The sequence below is a fragment of the Salmo salar genome, chromosome 16 (assembly GCF_965601325.2).
Source record: "Salmo salar chromosome 16, fSalSal1, whole genome shotgun sequence".
Classification (NCBI taxonomy): Eukaryota; Metazoa; Chordata; class Actinopteri; order Salmoniformes; family Salmonidae; genus Salmo; species Salmo salar.
In genome coordinates this window covers 84202791-84224041 of record NC_138306.1, presented here as the reverse complement: position 1 = coordinate 84224041, position 21251 = coordinate 84202791, and the positions used below count along the sequence as shown (strand labels likewise).

Sequence of the window (21251 nt, the reverse complement as noted above, 5' to 3'; positions counted from 1 at the left end):
TGAGCAAATTTCCCCAGCAGATATACACAATACTAAATGGATTGAGTTTAACTGTGACAGCAGACAGAATACAGAGAGCAAGTTAACTTTCACTTTTATGATAGGAGGTAGCCTGGTCCCAGATCCGTTTGTGCTTTTGCCTACTCTATTGTCATTGCCAAGCTAAACATTGTTGGTATGAAAATTCAATGAGGAGTTGGCAAGAGAGCATAAACAGAATGGTGCCCAGGCTATGGAGCAGGCTCCATACGGGAAGAAGGAATTTCCCGCTATTTTTCTCTTATTTCATTACTGTAGTAGTAAATTACATTTTCACCATGTCTCCTGCACTCTTCAACTCTCTGTTCATTCTGCTCATATTCCTCCCTAATGGTGAGTTATATCAGTTTTATGCATGATAATACCGTATTTGACTACCACTTTGAAAGTGGCGCGATATTGTTAGTGCCAATGTCGTGATCTAATTCTGTGCTTTTACAACTGTTGACAAACCTGTTAATTTCACAACACGAAATACATGTCATATTGAAGCTGTAGCTCAATCTTCTTGTTGCATGGGTAAATAGCCACCAACTCTGAATTGTTAAATAATTCGTATTTATTAGCAAAAAGTAGTAAGACAGATTTCACAGAACTAGGACAAGATACATGAGGCTTTAAGCCACTAGATCGTGCTACTAGACTATGAGACTAATGTAACCAATGGATGCAAGGATTGACCATCCATGATATCAAAAATAAATGTTTTGAGGCTATACAGTGTTTGATCAAATTTGATCTGTAAAGTTGACTAATTCAATATATACATTAAAACAAGAGTGTGACATACTTAAAAATCATTGGGCTCTCGAGTGGCGCAGTGATAAAAGACACTGCACCTCAGTACAAGAAGCGTCACGACAGTACATGGTTTGAATCCAGGCTGCGTCACATCCAGCGGTGATTGGGAGTCCCATAGGGCATAGCATAATTGGCCCACCGTCGTCAGGGTTTGGCTGGGGCAGTCCGTCATTGTAAATAAGAATTTGTTCTTAACTGACTTGCCTAGTTAAATAAAGGTTAATAAACAAAAAAATTGATCTGAGCTATACACAAAGGTGTCTGTAAACAATTCTGGACATTAATACATTTGTTTTATTAGTGCTATTAGTGCGCACCACTGTAACTAGCTAGCCATTTCACACCGGTTACACATGCGTATTGTGTGTTGACTGTTGACAAACCAGTTCATTTGACTATAGTAAATGCATGATTTCATCTGCAGCTCCATACTCTTACCTTAGTGGAATGATTGATGTCGCTCTAAAGAGTACTTTAATGTTGATGTATGCTGTGGCCTTATGCACATATCATGTACATTCTATCCTGAAATTGATAGAAATTGATAGTTTTACAACAGGTCCCATAACTTCCTCCCGCCTAGACTGGACTTCCCTTACCACCATACTCCCCCTTCTGACCATTCTGAGTACTACTAGTGTCTAAGAACTATTGTAACTGTCTTCATGCAGGGCTCTCTCAGTTGGTGAGAACACAGCAGGTTGTCACAGCAACCCTGGGAGAAGATGCAGTCTTAACCTGTGAGCTCATGACACCCAAAGACGTGCGGCAAGTCACCTGGCAAAAAGTGACAACTGGGGCGAATGAAAATGTGGCCACTTACAGCAAACGAGGTCCCAATGTCAACCTACCTTTTCAAGGGAATGTGGAGCTTGAAGACGAGGGACTGCAGAACTGTTCTATCGTCATCAGAGGAGTGTCAAGAGGAGACGAGTCCTGCTACAAGTGTCTGTTTAACACCTTTCCAGATGGACCTATCAGTGGAAGGACCTGCCTTCTTGTAAATGGTAAAATCTGATAACATAATGTACTGTAAATGATTGACACAGAACAACTTCTTCAGAACTTCAGGCAGCCATTTTATCAGATCATACATCCAATGTCCAATCATTTAGTAAATCATGTAAATGGAATAATTTAGTAAATCATGTGCATGAAAACATTATAGTATTTACATTCACTGTGAACTGTGTTTGTTGTTCTATAGAGCTGTATGGACCCTCAATACTCATCACACAAACCAACAACAGTCACACCACTCTGTCCTGTTCTGCTACTGGACGACCTGCTCCTATAGTGACCTGGGATGACACAATGATAGAACATTCCACCATGGTTGATGTCACCCATCCCAATGGAACTGTCACTATGACAACTACTGTAACAGTGCTAGTGTCCAGTCTAACTAACAAAGAAGTTAGGTGTGTTGCTTCTATGTCCTTCAGTGATGTCACCAAGAATGCTTCCATGGTGATTCCAGCTTCAATTACTGGTGAGAAATGTCTATAGATCAATGTGTAATATATTGACATGATCAGGAACATGATGTCATGATGAAGTACTGCCTGTGTTCATGATGAAGTACTGTCTGTGTTCATGATGAAGTACTGCCTGTGTTCATGATGAAGTACTGTCTGTGTTTATGATGAAGTACTGTCTGTGTTTATGATGAAGTACTGTCTGTGTTCATGATGAAGTACAGTCTGTGTTCATGATGAGGTACTGCCTGTGTTCATGATGAAGTACTGTCTGTGTTCATGATGAAGTACTGCCTGTGTTCATGATGAAGTACTGCCTGTGTTCATGATGAAGTACTGTCTGTGTTCATGATGAAGTACTGCCTGTGTTCATGATGAAGTACTGCCTGTGTTCATGATGAAGTACTGTCTGTGTTCATGATGAGGTACTGCCTGTGTTCATGATGTACTGCCTGTGTTCATGATGAAGTACTGCCTGTGTTCATGGTGAAGTACTTCCTGTGTTCATGATGAAGTACTGCCTGTGTTCATGATGAAGTACTGTCTGTGTTCATGATGAGGTACTGCCTGTGTTCATGATGAAGTACTGCCTGTGTTCATGATGAAGTACTGCCTGTGTTCATGATGAAGTACTGCCTGTGTTCATGATGAAGTACTGCCTGTGTTCATGATGAAGTACTGTCTGTGTTCATGATGAAGTACTGTTTGTGTTCATGATGAAGTACTGCCTGTGTTCATGATGAAGTACTGCCTGTGTTCATGATGAAGTACTGCCTGTGTTCATGATGAAGTACTGCCTGTGTTCATGGTGAAGTACTGTCTGTGTTCATGATGAAGTACTTCCTGTGTATTTCTGTTCTAGGTCAATCTCAGGTCTCTGATAACAAGATCAGTGGTAAGTGGTTGTTATTCTAATAATGACAGGTCATAATCAACCTATTGACTGACTGTTTTACTGTTCAACTTTCAGGTGTAGTGCAGAGCCATATTTACATGTATGAAGCGTTGGTGTGGTGTACCTGGGAAGTTGACCTCTGTCTTCTCTTGTCATCTCTCTCATTCACAGGTGCAGTGATTGGTGCAGTGATGGGTTCAGTGTGTCTCATTGCTGTATTCTGTGTAATATGGCTGCAAAAGAGGAGAAAAGATACCTCTTCCAGGTAGATAAAAACTATTTCCTTGAAACTGAACAGTTACTCTGAATTGAATGTGATTTGACTGCCAGTTGTTTACCAGTTGATCTCTAATTTGATGTAGAAAACCCCCAGTTCCTGACCCTGAAATCAGCAGAACTCCCTTAAAGACACCAGCAACATCCAAACAGTAAGATTCTCATTCTAAAGAACATTTAAGAGATTATGATGGATACCTATTTGAAAGAAAACATGATAATTACATTTTCTGAGAATATGTGCTATACAGGTACATTCTTCATGATTAAATAATTGTAATGAATGAATAATGAATCAGATGATGTGGTTCTTGTCAGTACATTGTTTATTTTGATTTATTTCAGTGTCACACCATCCTCCAGTCCATCACAAATGTGAGTATCTCTTCCACATTTTTAACAGCTTTTTAAGATAAATAATCATTTTATTACCTTTTGTTTTTTCAGGTCACACTTGTCAAACAGCTCAGCGATCAAGCGTAGGTTGACTAAGAAGTAGGTTTACTTTCATAGTCTCTTAATGTCTTCTGTAATTTCTCTCATTGATCAAGAAACTTGGGAATGAAACTTGGAAATCTATTTCTGTGGTGTATGTTTCCTGCCGGTACATTGTCTGGTTTGATCTCTTTCACACCAAGCTCCAGTCCGTCACAAATGTGAGTATTTTTACAACTTTATTTGATTATCCCGATAGAAAGCGTGAAACAGACGATATTGAGAATGTTACAACACTTTTAGTATAAATTACAGTAACCCAAAAATCGAAACATAATTTCAAAATGTCCTCTTCTTTCAGGATACCATCCCTCAGCTCGTCTGAGAAGCGCAGGATACAACCAGCTCAGGAGGCTGTAAAGAGGTAGGTTTACAACTTCATTCTCTCACTGTCTGCTGTAGTCTCTTCTTGAGGAAGAAGCTCTGAAATGATGTACTACTGTGGTGGTCATAGAGTAGTCATGGTGACAGCATCAAGCACTCAGCTACATGTTAGTATCTGTTCTGTTATGTGTGTTACAGTGGCTGTCAGACCATCTTATTACCTCACAATGACCTGTGTTTTCATCCAATTGAAATATTAAGTTTTCTTTCCCCCTCTTTTCTTTCTCAGGAACCTTTTCAATGACTACTGAGTGACTGTACTCATATTGCCACACACACCTGATCATTACTGACTAATCTGGTTCATGTTATTTTATCTTTAAAAGTCTGTGACAAATCAATCTGTTTTTTTAAAAGCAATCCTTTTAAGATGTTGTTTTGAGCCTGTCATAACAGTTATCTTAGTTGCCTGGTTTGTCTCAGGTCATGATACTCTAGGGCCTAGGGAGTGTTGTGCAGGTCAGTTTAAAGATTGTAAGGAGAAAACAAAAAGCTCTCCGAGACATTTACAAAGACCACACACGTAAGAATGGAAAATCAACCCTATTGGACACTTCCACTAAACAATAAATATGCAGTTCTGCCATTAGGTAACACTCAGGTTTTGACCTCTTAAAACCAAGAGAGACAGCATCAGTACTGCTTTTAAATGTTTATCTTGTATATACCTTGTAAGCATGTGTATCTGTCATGTGTGTTGCTGTTTCTTTATCTTGTGTGACGTGCCACAACTGATGTTCCTTCTGGAAAATGTTTCATTTATTCTATTCAATTTAAGGTTTCAAAGGGAGGGTATATTATCAGTAAACTACCAGAATTTTGGTAACTTTCAAGTTTTGGGGGGGGGGGGACTTTATAAGATCACATCTAGTGAGCATTTTTGGGTACTTCAGATTATCACGTGTCTGTAATTATCTCTGGCCATCTGTGTAGCCTTATATGTGAATCCATTTTTTAAATTTTTGTTATTCAAGTGACCAAAGTTGCCATACTAGAAATAATTTGTGCTGACATCAAAATGAGGGGTATTGTACAAAATAAATTAACCAGCAAATGGAAGTCTCTAACCAATCAGAATGTCAAAGCCAATGACGTGATTCATGTAAACCAACTCTGTCTCAACCAATCAGTTTCTGGAACTAATCAGAATGGTGAGAATGTTTTCACATTCTTAAGACGTCGGTGAGGAAAGCAAATCCAGACTCATGGTGGAGAAGAAACGCTAGTGAGCGTGGTGTTTGGTAGGAGCGATGTGGATAGGATAGTCAGGCTAACTGATGTGCAGGAAGGAAATGACAGACAGGCCACCATGAAACAGTTCTCATGCTTTAAATAGACTGGCCTTGCATCCACAGAAGTACATAGGCTACAGCATACATACATTTTTGGGGAAAAACAGTTATAATAAATCATATCCAGCTAGTTACTAGTTGTTTGGTGTGTTTTTTTTTATTAACATATGCACTTAAACATGTAGCCTAATTAATGTAGCCAGGCCTATATAGGAAACAGAAAACTATAAAACAGGTCTACATTAATATTCTGTGTTCTAAAGTTACAGTTTGAATTCAGTGGCAGTTGGGATTTTTACTGATTTCGCATTCATGTTTATGACAGGAACATTTTTTGTATTTTACAACAGTACACTGACACCTGGTGGAAAAGATTATGATTTTGGGATCAGGTGATCTCCACAGAAACATGCTTTGTTCTAACCGCAAACAACAGAACAGCTATACTTTTTTAGACATGTACTGTATATAACACTTGTATTTCCATAACAGATGTGCAGCCTGCAGACAGTATGTGTTGATATTTACAACAACCACAGAACATCTACAGTAAAGGAGAGGCTGATATATGGCAAGTCAGACAAAGAAAGAAATTGCATTTTCAGTAATCAAAATAATCACAGTAAATGCATATCTACCACTCTACCGTATAGCTGTATAGCTAGCTGTTACGAGAAGGTGTCTAATGCCATGTCGTCATTGGTCAACGGTGCCAGAGGGTCAGGGGTTAGGATGTGGCAGCTGGAGAGTTGAGTAAAGCCCATTGTCTCTCCTTGTGAACATGTTGAAGGGCTCCATGTCCTGTTGCTCCTCCTACAAAGACATTAACAATATGTCACCATATTACACAGTAGAATCTTATATGGGCTCTGGAAAATTCAACAGAAAATGTAAAAGAGCGCAGTCTGCAGGGGCCTCATTAATAAACGCTGCATACGCACAAACGCTAACTTTAGACCATGAGTACGCACAGTTTCAAGTGGTTGAAATATTGCATTACAAGAAGGCATACGTAGCCTAGTATTAGCATTGTGCAGGAATATATAACACTCTTATTCAGAACAATAAAACAGGTAGCTAAATATAATGCAATCATTCGCGGTTAGTGAGAAGTGCGAAAAAATCTATTTTATATTTGCATTGTAAAATAATTAGGTGTCCTTGCTAAGCAAAGCACAACTCTAGATTTCTTCTTCCTATTATTATTATATTTATTCTGCTCACTCTAAAGTTTACAAGATTTAAGCTATTAAAATGAAACCAACTTCCAAATGTCCAGACTGCCCCAACTTAGATTGCATGTCAAAGTATTTTTGATGCTGTGTATACTTTTTGAGCTATAGCCATTTAAAATGTTCTTAAGTTAACACGGGTTTGAATGAGAACCATAGGAATAAATATATTGGGTCAGCATTGAGACCAGGATCTCGTTTGTAAGGGAGCCCTGTGAACATGAACATACAATACATAATATCAATACAGTAAATACAACAAGATCAATCAAAACAAACACTAAATTCAAGGTGACCTGAAGGATATTCCATGAGCTGAGGCATAAAAACTAAAATAATTTGTCCCCAGGTCAGTGGAGACCTGCGGGTCCTCCAGAACCAGCCAGTCCAGAGAGCGGGTCTGAAAATTGCTGGATCTCCAGTCAATACATGAGCTGAGGTAGTGGGGGAGTCTCTGAAGAACCGCTTTATATACAAAAAGTATCCAATTCTGGGCCCTTCTCTGGTAGTCAGAGACTCTCGGGTAAGAAAACTATACAAAATGCAGTGATGTGTATGAAAATTGTCCCCAGTGACAAAACGCAGTGCTAAGTGATAGACTGAATCTAAAGGTTTAAAACTGAGGCTGCCACATGCATGTAGATTATATTACCGTAATAAAACACTGGGAGAAGCGTTGCTTGAACAATCTTCCTTATACTTTCCAAAGTGAGGCAGGATTTATTTCTATAAAAGAAACCAATCTTAATTCTCAACTTCTGTGTCAGTTTTTCAAGGTGTTTTATCTTCATCCCAATACCCAAGTACTTATAATGGGGAACTTGCTCAATATGGGCTCCCTTCAATGTGCAAATGTGGGTCAATATTGCATGTCCTCAGGGTCAATATTACGAGACCTACAGAACAACATTAATTTGGTTTTATTAGCATTTAGCAGTAGTTTAAGATCAGTAAGTGATTTTTGAATTGAGTTAAACCCATGCTGAAGGGCATGAATGGCCTGCTGTACATTAGACTTCCGGTTTGGAGCGAGCATTCGCACCACGCTTCGCTCCACAGGTAATATTCCACTTCGCTACATTACAACGGCTTGATTTGTTTGATCTGAGCAATTCTTCTTAGCTAGCTACATAGCCGTCTTTGTATCAAAGATAATTGTGTAGTTTAGAGTAACTGAGTAATTATCGAGGCTAGCTATCTTCGTCCTCCTAACGTAGTCAACACTGCTAGCTGCTAGCTAGCTAGTCATCACTGTTAGCTAGCCAACTTCTACCGACTAACAGCACCGCAGAAACTATTACATTACAACGCAACGACTTGATTAGTGTGGTGTTAGTGTTAGTTAGCCAGCTACATAGTTGTCTGTGCTGTCTCTGTATCTAAGATAATTGTGTAGCTTGAGTTTGAGTATTATCGAGGTGTGCTAGCCAGCCGCGACGCGGCGCCAGACTTACTCAACACACCTAGTCATCATTAACCCACTGCCAGATAGCCATCCGTTACCGACTAGCAGCGCTGTAGTTACTAATACTTCACAACGGAACGATTTGACTAGTGCAGTGTTACCTAGCGAGCTACCTAGTTGTCTTTGTCATAGCTTGATAATTGTTAATTGATAATTGTTAGCTAGCCAGCCATCGAGGTTAGCTAGCCAGCTATTTCCGTCCCCCGCGACGCCATTTTTCCTAACCTAGCCAACTATTACCGACGAGCAGCATTGTTGAAACTAAATACACTACAAGGAACGTCTTGATTAGTGTTATGTTAGCTAGCTACAAAGTTGCTTTGTATCATGACAAGGTGTAGTACTGAAACTACCGAGGTTACCTAGCCAGCTACACGTTCAAAGTCAACAACGCAGCCACTGCTAGCTAGCCTACTCCACCAGCCAGCAGTACTGTATCATTTTAGTCAATAACATTTTTGCAACGTAAGCTTAACTTCCTGAACATTCGAGACGTGTAGTCCACTTGTCACTCCAATCTCATTTGCATTAGCGTAGCCTCTTCTGTAGCTTGTCTACTATGTGTCCGCCTATCCCTGTTCTCTCTCCTCTGCACAGGCCATACAAACGCTCCACACCGCGTGGCCGCTGCCGCTCTAACCTGGTGGTCCCAGCGCGCACGACCCACGTGGAGTTCCAGGTCTCCGGCAGCCTCTGGAACTGCCGGTCTGCGGCCAACAAGGCTGAGTTCATCTCAGCCTATGCTACCCTCCAGTCCCTAGACTTCCTGGCGCTGACGGAAACATGGATCACCACAGATAACACTGCTACTCCTACTGCTCTCTCCTCGTCTGACTACGTGTTCTCGCATACCCCTAGAGCATCGAGCCAGCGGGGTGGTGGCACTGGAATCCTCATCTCTCCCAAGTGGACATTCTCTCTTTCTCCCCTGACCCATCTGTCTATCTCCTCATTTGAATTCCATGCTGTCACAGTTACCAGCCCTTTCAAGCTTAACATCCTTATCATTCATCGCCCTCCAGGTTCCCTTGGAGAGTTCATCAATGAGCTTGACGCCTTGATAAGTTCCTTTCCTGAGGATGGCTCACCTCTCACAGTTCTGGGTGACTTTAACCTCCCCACGTCTACCTTCGACTCATTCCTCTCTGCCTCCTTCTTTCCACTCCTCTCCTCTTTCGACCTCACCCTCTCACCTTCCCCCCCTACTCACAAGGCAGGCAATACGCTTGACCTCATCTTTACTAGATGCTGTTCTTCCACTAATCTCATTGCAACTCCCCTCCAAGTCTCCGACCACTACCTTGTATCCTTTTCCCTCTCGCTCTCATCCAACACTTCTCACTCTCCCCCTACTCGGATGGTATTGCGCCGTCCCAACCTTCGCTCTCTCTCTCCCGCTACTCTCTCCTCTTCCATCCTATCATCTCTTCCCTCTGCTCAAACCTTCTCCAACCTATCTCCTGATTCTGCCTCCTCAACCCTCCTCTCCTCCCTCTCTGCATCCTTTGATTTCCTCTGTCCCCTATCCTCCAGGCCGGCTCGGTCCTCCCCTCCTGCTCCGTGGCTCGACGACTCACTGCGAGCTCACAGAACAGGGCTCCGGGCAGCCGAGCGGAAATGGAGGAAAACTCGCCTCCCTGCGGACCTGGCATCCTTTCACTCCCTCCTCTCTACATTTTCCTCTTCTGTCTCTGCTGCTAAAGCCACTTTCTACCACTCTAAACTCCAAGCATCTGCCTCTAACCCTAGGAAGCTCTTTGCTACCTTCTCCTCCCTCCTTAATCCTCCTCCCCCCCCCCCCCCCTCCTCCCTCTCTGCGGATGACTTCGTCAACCATTTTGGAAAGAAGGTTGACGACATCCGATCCTCGTTTGCTAAGTCAAACGACACTGCTGGTCCTGCTCACACTGCCCTACCCTGTGCTTTGACCTCTTTCTCCCCTCTCTCTCCAGATGAACTCTCGCGTCTTGTGACGGCCGGCCGCCCAACAACCTGCCCACTTGACCCTATCCCCTCCTCTCTTCTCCAGACCATTTCCGGAGACCTTCTCCCCTACCTCACCTCGCTCATCAACGCATCCTTGACCGCTGGCTACGTCCCTTCCGTCTTCAAGAGAGCGAGAGTTGCACCCCTTCTGAAAAAACCTACACTCGATCCCTCCGATGTCAACAACTACAGGCCAGTATCCCTTCTTTCCTTTCTCTCCAAAACTCTTGAACGCGCCGTGCTTGGCCAGCTCTCTTGCTATCTCTCTCAGAATGACCTTCTTGATCCTAATCAGTCAGGTTTCAAGACTGGGCATTCAACTGAGACTGCTCTTCTCTGTGTCACGGAGGCTCTCCGCACTGCTAAAGCTAACTCTCTCTCCTCTGCTCTCATCCTTCTAGACCTATCTGCTGCCTTTGATACCGTGAACCATCAGATCCTCCTCTCCACCCTCTCCGAGCTGGGCATCTCCGGCACCGCGCACGCTTGGATTGCGTCCTACCTGACAGGTCGCTCCTACCAGGTGGCGTGGCGAGAATCTGTCTCCGCACCACGTGCTCTCACCACTGGTGTCCCCCAGGGCTCTGTTCTTGGCCCACTCCTATTCTCGCTATACACCAAGTCACTTGGCTCTGTCATATCCTCACATGGTCTCTCATATCATTGCTATGCAGACGACACACAATTAATCTTCTCCTTTCCCCCTTCTGACAACCAGGTGGCGAATCGCATCTCTGCATGTCTGGCAGACATATCAGTGTGGATGACGGATCACCACCTCAAGCTGAACCTCGGCAAGACGGAGCTGCTCTTCCTCCCAGGGAAGGACTGCCCGTTCCATGATCTCGCCATCACGGTTGACAACTCCCTTGTGTCCTCCTCCCAGAGTGCTAAGAGCCTTGGCGTGACCCTGGACAACACCCTGTCGTTCTCCACCAACATCAAGGCGGTGACCCGATCCTGTAGGTTCATGCTCTACAACATTCGCAGAGTACGACCCTGCCTCACACAGGAAGCGGCGCAGGTCCTAATCCAGGCACTTGTCATCTCCCGTCTGGATTACTGCAACTCGCTGTTGGCTGGGCTCCCTGCCTGTGCCATTAAACCCCTACAACTCATCCAGAACGCCGCAGCCCGTCTGGTGTTCAACCTTCCCAAGTTCTCTCACGTCACCCCGCTCCTCCGCTCTCTCCACTGGCTTCCAGTCGAAGCTCGCATCCGCTACAAGACCATGGTGCTTGCCTACGGAGCTGTGAGGGGAACGGCACCTCCGTACCTTCAGGCTCTGATCAGGCCCTACACCCAAACAAGGGCACTCCGTTCATCCACCTCTGGCCTGCTCGCCTCCCTACCTCTGAGGAAGCACAGTTCCCGCTCAGCCCAGTCAAAACTGTTCGCTGCTCTGGCACCCCAATGGTGGAACAAGCTCCCTCATGACGCCAGGACAGCGGAGTCAATCACCACCTTCCGGAGACACCTGAAACCCCACCTCTTCAAGGAATACCTGGGATAGGATAAAGTAATCCTTCTAACCCCCCCCTTAAAAGATTTAGATGCACTATTGTAAAGTGGTTGTTCCACTGGATATTATAGGTGAATGCACCAATTTCTAAGTCGCTCTGGATAAGAGCGTCTGCTAAATGACTAAAATGTAAAATGTATGTACTGAGGGGGGCGCAGGAGTAAATAACTGTCATCATTCCAGCTATCCTAACTACAAATTAAAAAAATAACATTTTCATCAACTGTATGCATTCGCATAAATTAGCATAAACTACTCAAGGACAGTAACTCTTGAACAGTTCAAGCTAGAAACACCAAACCAACATTCACATGTTCAGGCTATCAAATCTATCAATCAATCGATCTGACCACAACTACTGACCACAACCACACAGCTACTGACCACAACCACAAAACGACTAACAACTACTGAACCACAATTACTGACCACAATCACACAACTACTGACCACACAACTACTGACCACAACCACAAAACTATTGACCACTACTGAACCACAACAATTGACCACACCCGACAAACTACTGACCACACAACTACTGACCACACAACTACTGACCACAACCACACAACTACTGACAACAACTACTGACCACAACTATTGACCACATCCATACTGACCATGTCCATACTGTAGGGCCCAAAGAACCAGCAACAGAACAACACAACTACTGACCACAACCACACAACTACTGACAACAACTACTGACCACAACCACACAACTACTGACCACAACCACACAACTACTGACCACAACCACACAACTACTGACCACACAAGTACTGACAACAACTACTGACCACAACCACACAACTACTAACCACAACCACACAACTGCTGACCACAACCACACAACTACTGACCACACAAGTACTGACAACAACTACTGACCACAACCACACAACTACTGACCACAACCACACAACTACTGACCACACAACTACTGACAACAACTACCGACTACAACCACACAACTACTGACCACAAACACACAACTACTGACCACAACTACTGACCACAAACACACAACTGCTGACCACAACTATTGACCACATCCATATTGTAGGGACCAAATAACCTTCAACACAACCACACAACTACTGACCACAGCTACTGACCACAACCACACAACGATTGACCAATACTGAACCACAACAATTGACCACACCCACACAACTACTGACCACATAACTACTGACCACAGCTACTGACCACAGCCACAAAACGATTGATCACTAATGAACCACAACTACTGAACCACAACAATTGACCACACCTACACAACTGCTGACCACACCCACACAACTACTGATCACACAACTAATGACCACAACTACTGAACCACAACTACTGACCACACAACTATTTACCACAACCACAAAACTACTGACCACAACTACTGACCACGTCCACACTGTAGGGCCCAAAGAACCAGCAACAGAACAACAAAACTACTGACAACAACTCCTGACAACAAACACACAACTACTGACAACAACTACTGACCACAACTATTGACCACATCCATACTGACCATGTCCATACTGTAGGGCCCAAAGAACCAGCAACAGAACAACACAACTACTGACCACAACCACACAACTACTGACAACAACTACTGACCACAACCACACAACTACTGACCACAACCACACAACTACTGACCACAACCACACAACTACTGACCACACAAGTACTGACAACAACTACTGACCACAACCACACAACTACTAACCACAACCACACAACTGCTGACCACAACCACACAACTACTGACCACACAAGTACTGACAACAACTACTGACCACAACCACACAACTACTGACCACAACCACACAACTACTGACCACACAACTACTGACAACAACTACCGACTACAACCACACAACTACTGACCACAAACACACAACTACTGACCACAACTACTGACCACAAACACACAACTGCTGACCACAACTATTGACCACATCCATATTGTAGGGACCAAATAACCTTCAACACAACCACACAACTACTGACCACAGCTACTGACCACAACCACACAACGATTGACCAATACTGAACCACAACAATTGACCACACCCACACAACTACTGACCACACAACTACTGACCACAACCACACAACTACTGACAACAACTACTGACCACATCCATACTGACCATGTCCATACTGTAGGGCCCAAAGAACCAGCAACAGAACAACACAACTACTGACCACAACCACACAACTACTGACAACAACTACTGACCACAACCACACAACTACTGACCACAACCACACAACTACTGACCACAACCACACAACTACTGACCACACAAGTACTGACAACAACTACTGACCACAACCACACAACTACTAACCACAACCACACAACTGCTGACCACAACCACACAACTACTGACCACACAAGTACTGACAACAACTACTGACCACAACCACACAACTACTGACCACAACCACACAACTACTGACCACACAACTACTGACAACAACTACCGACTACAACCACACAACTACTGACCACAAACACACAACTACTGACCACAACTACTGACCACAAACACACAACTGCTGACCACAACTATTGACCACATCCATATTGTAGGGACCAAATAACCTTCAACACAACCACACAACTACTGACCACAGCTACTGACCACAACCACACAACGATTGACCAATACTGAACCACAACAATTGACCACACCCACACAACTACTGACCACATAACTACTGACCACAGCTACTGACCACAGCCACAAAACGATTGATCACTAATGAACCACAACTACTGAACCACAACAATTGACCACACCTACACAACTGCTGACCACACCCACACAACTACTGATCACACAACTAATGACCACAACTACTGAACCACAACTACTGACCACACAACTATTTACCACAACCACAAAACTACTGACCACAACTACTGACCACGTCCACACTGTAGGGCCCAAAGAACCAGCAACAGAACAACAAAACTACTGACAACAACTCCTGACAACAAACACACAACTACTGACCACAACTATTTACCTCATCCATACTGTAGGGCCCAAAGAACCAACAACACAACCACACAACCACACAATCACAGCTACAAACACCACCCCAACGATGACATGTGCAGACTGACAAAACGTAGGTTCCTTCAACACAGCTTTTTGCTATCATTCCTACTTCATGAACGATAAAGCTTGTTGTATCCCCAATCATTTCAATTGCGGAATGCAGGCTTCAACATTCAAAACTGAAATCACTGCCATAAAACTTTCCGAATGTTCAAACTAAAACAATTTGTGAACTTAAAAACCTATTCTTGTCACGCTCTGACCATAGAGAGCCTTTTTATTCTCTATTTTGGTTAGGTCGGGGTGTGACTAGGGTGGGTGATCTAGTGTGTTTATTTCTATGTTGGCCTGGTATGGTTCCCAATCAGAGGCAGCTGTTTATCGTTGTCTCTGATTAGCGATCATATTTAGGCAGGATCTTATTTTGAGTTAGTGCATGCTGCACCGCTTATGTTACGGTTCGTTGTTTGTTCCCTTTTTGTTTTGTAAGTTTCACAAAAATAAAGATGTGGAACTCAGAGCACGCTGCGCCTTGGTCCGTCTCTCCACACAACCGTGACAGAAGATCCCACCACAACAGGACCAAGCAGCGTGCCCAGGAGGAGATGACCTCCTGGACTTACGAGGAGATCGAGGAGAGAATATCCTGGACTTGGGAGGAAATCTTGGCAAGATACGAAAGCCTGCCGTTGAAGCAGACGCAAGGAGAGAAGGGAGGACAGCGACGACGCCGGGGTTCGCGGCCGCAAAGACAGCCCAAAAGACAGCCCCATTTTTTTGGGGGGGGGGGGGGGGGCACACGGGGTGGTGGGCGGAGCCAAGGAATGAGCCAGAGACCGTTAGGGAGTCGAAGGAGGAACTCGATGAAAGATTCCGGAGAGAGGTGGTGGCGATGAGAGAGCTGCAGCGTGGGCGTGCTGAGGAGCGTGACACCAGTCCGCTGTCATCTGCACCGGTTTCACACATCTGGCCTCCAGTGCGCCTCCCCAGTCCGGTACGTCCTGTGTTTCCTCCACGCACTCGCCCTGAGGTGTGTGTCACCGTTCCGGTACAATTTGTGCCGGTTCTACGCACCAGACCTCCAGTACGCCTCCACAGCCCGGTACGTCCTGTGCCTGCTCCCCGCACTCGCCCTGAAGAGCGTGTCACCAGTCCGGTGCAACCTGTGTCGGCCCCACGCATCAGGCCTCCAGTGCGCCTCCCCAGTCTGGTACGTCCTGTGCCTGCTCCCCGCACTCGCCCTGAAGAGCGTGTCACCAGTCCGTTGCAACCTGTGCCCCGGCTCCACGCATCAGGCCTCCAGTGCGCCTCCCCAGTCCGGTATGTCCTGTGCCTGCTCCTCGCACTCGCCCTGAAGTGCGTGTCCCCAGTCCAGAGCCTCCGGCGACGGTCCCCAGTCTGGAACCTCCTGCGACGGTCCACAGTCCGGAGCCTCCAACGGGGGTCAACGGTCCGGAGCTTCCAGGCAAGGCGTACAGTCCCGCGCCAGGGCAGGAGCCTCCCTCTGCACCGGTGCCCAGTCCAGGCACGGCATCCAGTCCCGCTCCAAGGCCGGAGCCTTCCTTTGCGCCGGTGCCTACTCCAGGCACGCGGCCAACTCAGCTCCAAGGCCAGAGCCTTCCCCTGCGCCAATGCCCAGTCCAAGCACGGCGTCCAGTCCAGCTCCAAGGCCGGAGCCTTCCTCTGCACCAGTGCCCAGTCCAGGCATGGCGTCCAGTCCCGATCCATGGCAGGAGCCTTCCTCTGCGCCGGTGCCCAGTCCAGGCACGGCGCCCAACTCAGCTCCAGGGCCGGAGCCTTCCTCGGCGTGGATGCCCAGTCCGAGTACGGCGTCCTACCCGGCTCCATGGCCAGACCCACGGTCTGGGCGGGGGCAAAGTCCCGCACCAGAGCCGCCACCGATGCTGGCGGATCCGCGAGCGGAGTGGGTACTTCGCCCCGGCACCGAAGCCGCCACCGACGCTAGACGCCCACCCGGACCCTCCCCTATTGAGTCAGGTTTTGCGGCCAGAGTCCACACCTTTGGGGGGGGGGGGGGGGGGGGGGGGTGTACTGTCACGCCCTGACCATAGAGAGCCCTGACCATTTATTCTCTATTTTGGTTAGGTCGGGCTGTGACTAGGGTGGGTGATCTAGTGTGTTTATTTCTATGTTGGCCTGGTATGGTTCCCAATCAGAGGCAGCTGTTTATCGTTGTCTCTGATTAGCGATCATATTTAGGCAGGATCTTATTTTGAGTTAGTGCATGCTGCACCGCTTATGTTACGGTTCGTTGTTTGTTTCCTTTTTGTTTTGTAAGTTTCACAAAAATAAAGATGTGGAACTCAGAGCACGCTGTGCCTTGGTCCGTCTCTCCACACAACCGTGACAATTCTATGGCTTATGATGATATAGTACTCACTGTAGCTGACTATACTAGCCCACTATAACTCCACACCTACAAACCACCCCAACATAGGTCACTATAACTAACACATAGCCTATGAAAACATTTTTACTACCATTGCTACTACTACCATTAGTACTGCCTTCACTACCACTACTACTATTTCACAACCATAAATGCTACAAGACGAGCAAACACCACATTTAGTTCAGTAAATGTCATTTTCTAGTTAGAAATAGATATCTTTTTACTATTTATTTAATTTCCATGATCATCCCGAGTGACACTGCATCTCAGTGCAAGAGGTGTCACTGCAGTACCATAGGGCAGTGCACAATTGGCCCAGTATCCTCTGGGTTTGGCCGGGGTAGGCCCTTATTGTAAATAACAATTTGTTCTTAACTTACTTGCCTAGTTAAATAAATTGCAGAATAATCTCCTCACCTTTTCTGACTGATGGTTTCATAGCCTATAGACCTATAAGTTAGGATAGGCTACAATTCATCGAATAACTTATTTAAGTCACGTGTAGCTCAGTTGGTAGAGAATGGCGCCAGGGTTGTGGGTTCGATTCCCATGGGGGACCAGTATGAAAATGTATGCACTCACTACTGTAAGTCGCTCTGGATAACCGCGTCCGCTAGATGACTAAATCGTAAATGTAATTAGACCCAATTTACAGTAGTAAATAGATAAGCTATTTCAACTATTTTGCTCTATGCGATCCGAAGAACAGTTTAACAGTAGAACAGACTGTTCACCTTTTCCATTGACGTTTGTAGGCTACGTCTGAATACTGTACTGTCAAATTTCTCGAGTAGTCAATATTTAATTTATGAACATAAAACGTGTATCATCACCATTGCAGAATAGATTCCTCACCTTTTCTGGCCATGATGAGTTCATATTCCTAAAGTAGCCATAACATAAATTACCATTTAATTGGGCCTATTGGCTATAACATCACCTGAAAGGGAGCGCGGTTTGAATTTGAAGAACAAACAGTTGATATTTTGTAATGAAGTGAGTAGGCTACCACTGTAAGTAGGCCTATACTGTCATTTTGTTCCGAGTAGACAATGTTTCAGATTTCACGGCCAGTGCAGCATATTAAAAAGTTAATGCAAAACATTATTGAATTCAAACAATCTGTTTACAATTTCACAACAATTTGTAATTGTTTTTTTCTTTCAGAAATTGTCAGATACAGCAAACGTCACTGTAAAAGTTTAAAACATTCTGCCAGTTTCTCAAGACATTTGATCAAGCTCACCATTTCTATTTGGAAACTGCCATGGTTTAATTCCAGTACACAGCAAAATAGGGCGTTACTGTCACCATAAAAGGTCAATTATGGACGTTTTTCAGGCGGATTTTAATGCTCATTCACGCTTGAACAGGTTCAGAATGGGTCTGATTTATAATGGGAAACATGCGTATGTATGGCATCCGGCAAGTTTATACATCTCAATATTTTTGTACGTGTGCGGTATTTTCAGAAATGGCGCACGCATTGTACGCAACCGTTGCACGCAACGGTTATAAATGAGGACCCAGATGCCTTCATCTGACTAACAGGCAACAGCAAGCAGTGTTGTGGCACCTCGTTGACGGTTCCAGACACTTGTAGCTGTGTTCTCCTGTTGAGCAAAAAATAACAAGAGTTAACATAGCACCAAATGAAACCTGTTTTACACAGCACATTTTCCGGAGCTAAATGATTGTGGGCAGAGTACGTGTTTTTTTTACCACACTCGTTTTTGACAGGAAATGAGAAGTGAGAAGCCACAACAGTGCAGCTATTGGAAACTACTCACTGGTCACAGATGTCAGTTGAACATCTAGCCTAGTTTCGTTTTGGTTGAGTTGTCAACTAAAGTGATTCAACAATAATTGTTATTGCATTTTTAGGTTAAAAGTTGAGGGGGGGAATAGGAAATTCCCTTACATTGATTACTTTTTGCGAATCCAATCAGTCCTATGTTGTCATCATATTGCATTTTGTTGAAATGAAGTGGAAACAACATTGTTCCAACCAGTTTTTGCCCAGGGGGTAGTGATCAGCACAAACTCATAGAGTCAGACTTAAAGTAGGTCAAGTAGCCTGTGTGTTATACATTGTGTTTGGGTATTTAAAATGTGTCAGTAGGATATATAGTATTGTATGTAAAGGGCTTACATAGAAACTCCCAAAAGGACTAATTCGAGACAGAAAGGAGTTGGAGCACTCAACTGTCACCTGTTATCATCCAATAAAATGGATTAAAGTGACCTAAAATAAATCCATGTCTGCCTTTCCAATTACTTTCTGCCTCGAATTAGTCCTTTTGGATGTTTTTCCTGGTAATGCCCTTTTCATGCTTTTCGTCATTGTTGTTGAGCACCCCTCCTTTCTTTTGTTTGCTGAAGAGCGGGCCCACCTGAACTCATAGCATTGCATGTATTTCTGAGACACCAATTCAGTACTCTATCCACATTGCAGATCTGATATGTATATGAGAATGCACCTTTTTTTACTACAGTGCTTCCAAGTAATTATTCAAATACCAAAAGGCTGACAAACACTCATTACAGCAACTCTTTTACCAAACTATTAGTTTTATCTTACCTGAGATGAATTTTCCTCATGATTACGCCACCAAACACCAGGACAGCTACACATGCTGCAACGCCTGTTATCATCCCCCAATAGAAGAGACTGTTGTCTGTGGCCTGTTGCACTTGGGCTCCTGAGAAAGGGGAAAATATATATTATAATCTTATATGTTCCTCTTCCACCATCTTGTTCATTTACACTAAGGCATCGTGTTGTTGACAGTCTCTATATTTTAAGACATTATTACATGTATTGATGAGAAAATCCAATATTGTGACTATAGAAATTCTCTCAGTTCTGTCAGATGTAACTTCTATGACAGACGTTACGAAACAAGACCACAAAACACTGACAGAACATAAAGGTAAGCACATGACAGGCATTCCACTAAATATGTGGTGATAAGACATTATGCTGGGGTTCATTTTAAAATGATTGTGAACAATCCCATCAGACCAAACACTTACCATTGACAGAAATATGTATGTTTATATAATGCCGTCCCCCATTATATCCACACTCACAGGTGTAGTTCCCTTCATCAGATGGTTGTATGTTGGTGATGTGTAGACACACTCTGTCATTCGCTATCTGCAGTTTGACTCTGGGGTCACATGTGCTGTTGGTATGATTTGTCTCATCGTCGTATGAAACTCTACACTCACGACACTCACTTATAACTCTATTTTTGTAACATACTACAGTACTGATGTCAGTGAGGTTTTGGCTTGAGCAGAGAATAGTGGCATCTGCTCTTCCGGTCTCCAATGTTTTCTCTTGAGTCACTGTAAACAGGAAGGGAAAAAGTTTGTGAGTATATTATTTCATGAGATCGGTTTGATTGAGCATGAGTAGTACTATCAATTCTCATGAATAAAAAGTCCCATTTCAGTCTACAGAAATTACTTCAGGCCCAAAATGATGTTTTACAATGGTAAAAAGAAACCTGGCACAATAAAAAGCCACTTTACTGAATTGTTAATGCCCAAATGAAGTTGACCCAAAGTGAATTAATGACCTCATACTAAAACTATCTCAATGTAACATAAATATAATATGGGGGGTTTAACTGTGTACGGGATGCAACTCTAGACAAGTCATCAACTAAACTATATCCTCTTCCTAACATGTCTAAGGTATTAAACCACAACATTAAAGAGATGGGTCTGTGTGAACTGTGGAGATAGAAACATCCAACTGAAAGACAATACTCCTATTACTCTCACCTCCAAAACTCATATTCAGTCATTTACTTATTTATTGTAAACTTGGCTATAATTGACTGTGTTTCTGAATCTAAATACCTTCCTAGAACAAT

The 21251-nt window shown here is 44.1% G+C and overlaps 1 protein-coding gene and 1 long non-coding RNA gene across 3 annotated transcripts; one reads left to right on the top strand and one right to left on the bottom strand.

Moving 5' to 3' along the window:
* Positions 1-109: 109 nt before the first annotated feature.
* LOC106573841 (uncharacterized) lies at positions 110-5794 on the top strand. 2 transcript variants are annotated; one of them, XR_014380999.1, is made up of 10 exons: positions 110-372; positions 1512-1847; positions 2048-2332; positions 3181-3213; positions 3385-3478; positions 3576-3641; positions 3835-3984; positions 4128-4145; positions 4286-4348; positions 4598-5794. XR_014380999.1 is itself a non-coding variant. In XM_014149239.3 (10 exons), the coding sequence occupies exons 1-10, from the start codon at positions 189-191 to the stop codon at positions 4617-4619; spliced, it is 1218 nt and encodes a 405-aa protein (XP_014004714.3). In that variant the 5' UTR covers positions 110-188; the 3' UTR covers positions 4620-5794. The 2 variants fall into 2 exon arrangements, 1 of the variants encoding a protein (XP_014004714.3); XM_014149239.3 differs by having other exon boundaries at positions 3835-3864; positions 4041-4145.
* On the bottom strand, positions 5684-20725 carry LOC123728199 (uncharacterized). The gene is made up of 4 exons (XR_014381000.1): positions 20401-20725; positions 19946-20066; positions 18941-18977; positions 5684-6473 (listed from the first exon to the last, which is right to left on the bottom strand). It is a non-coding gene; the product is annotated as an uncharacterized LOC123728199 (long non-coding RNA).
* Positions 20726-21251: the final 526 nt, after the last annotated feature.

Excerpts from the sequence above, each read along its gene's own strand:
- LOC106573841 (XM_014149239.3), top strand. The coding sequence starts at position 189 with ATGAGGAGTTGGCAAGAGAGCATAAACAGAATGGTGCCCAGGCTATGG. Across the intron at positions 2,333-3,180 it reads GATTCCAGCTTCAATTACTG|GTCAATCTCAGGTCTCTGAT; the intron begins GTGAGAAATGTC and ends TTTCTGTTCTAG. Across the intron at positions 3,865-4,040 it reads TCCTCCAGTCCATCACAAAT|AAACTTGGGAATGAAACTTG; the intron begins GTGAGTATCTCT and ends TCATTGATCAAG.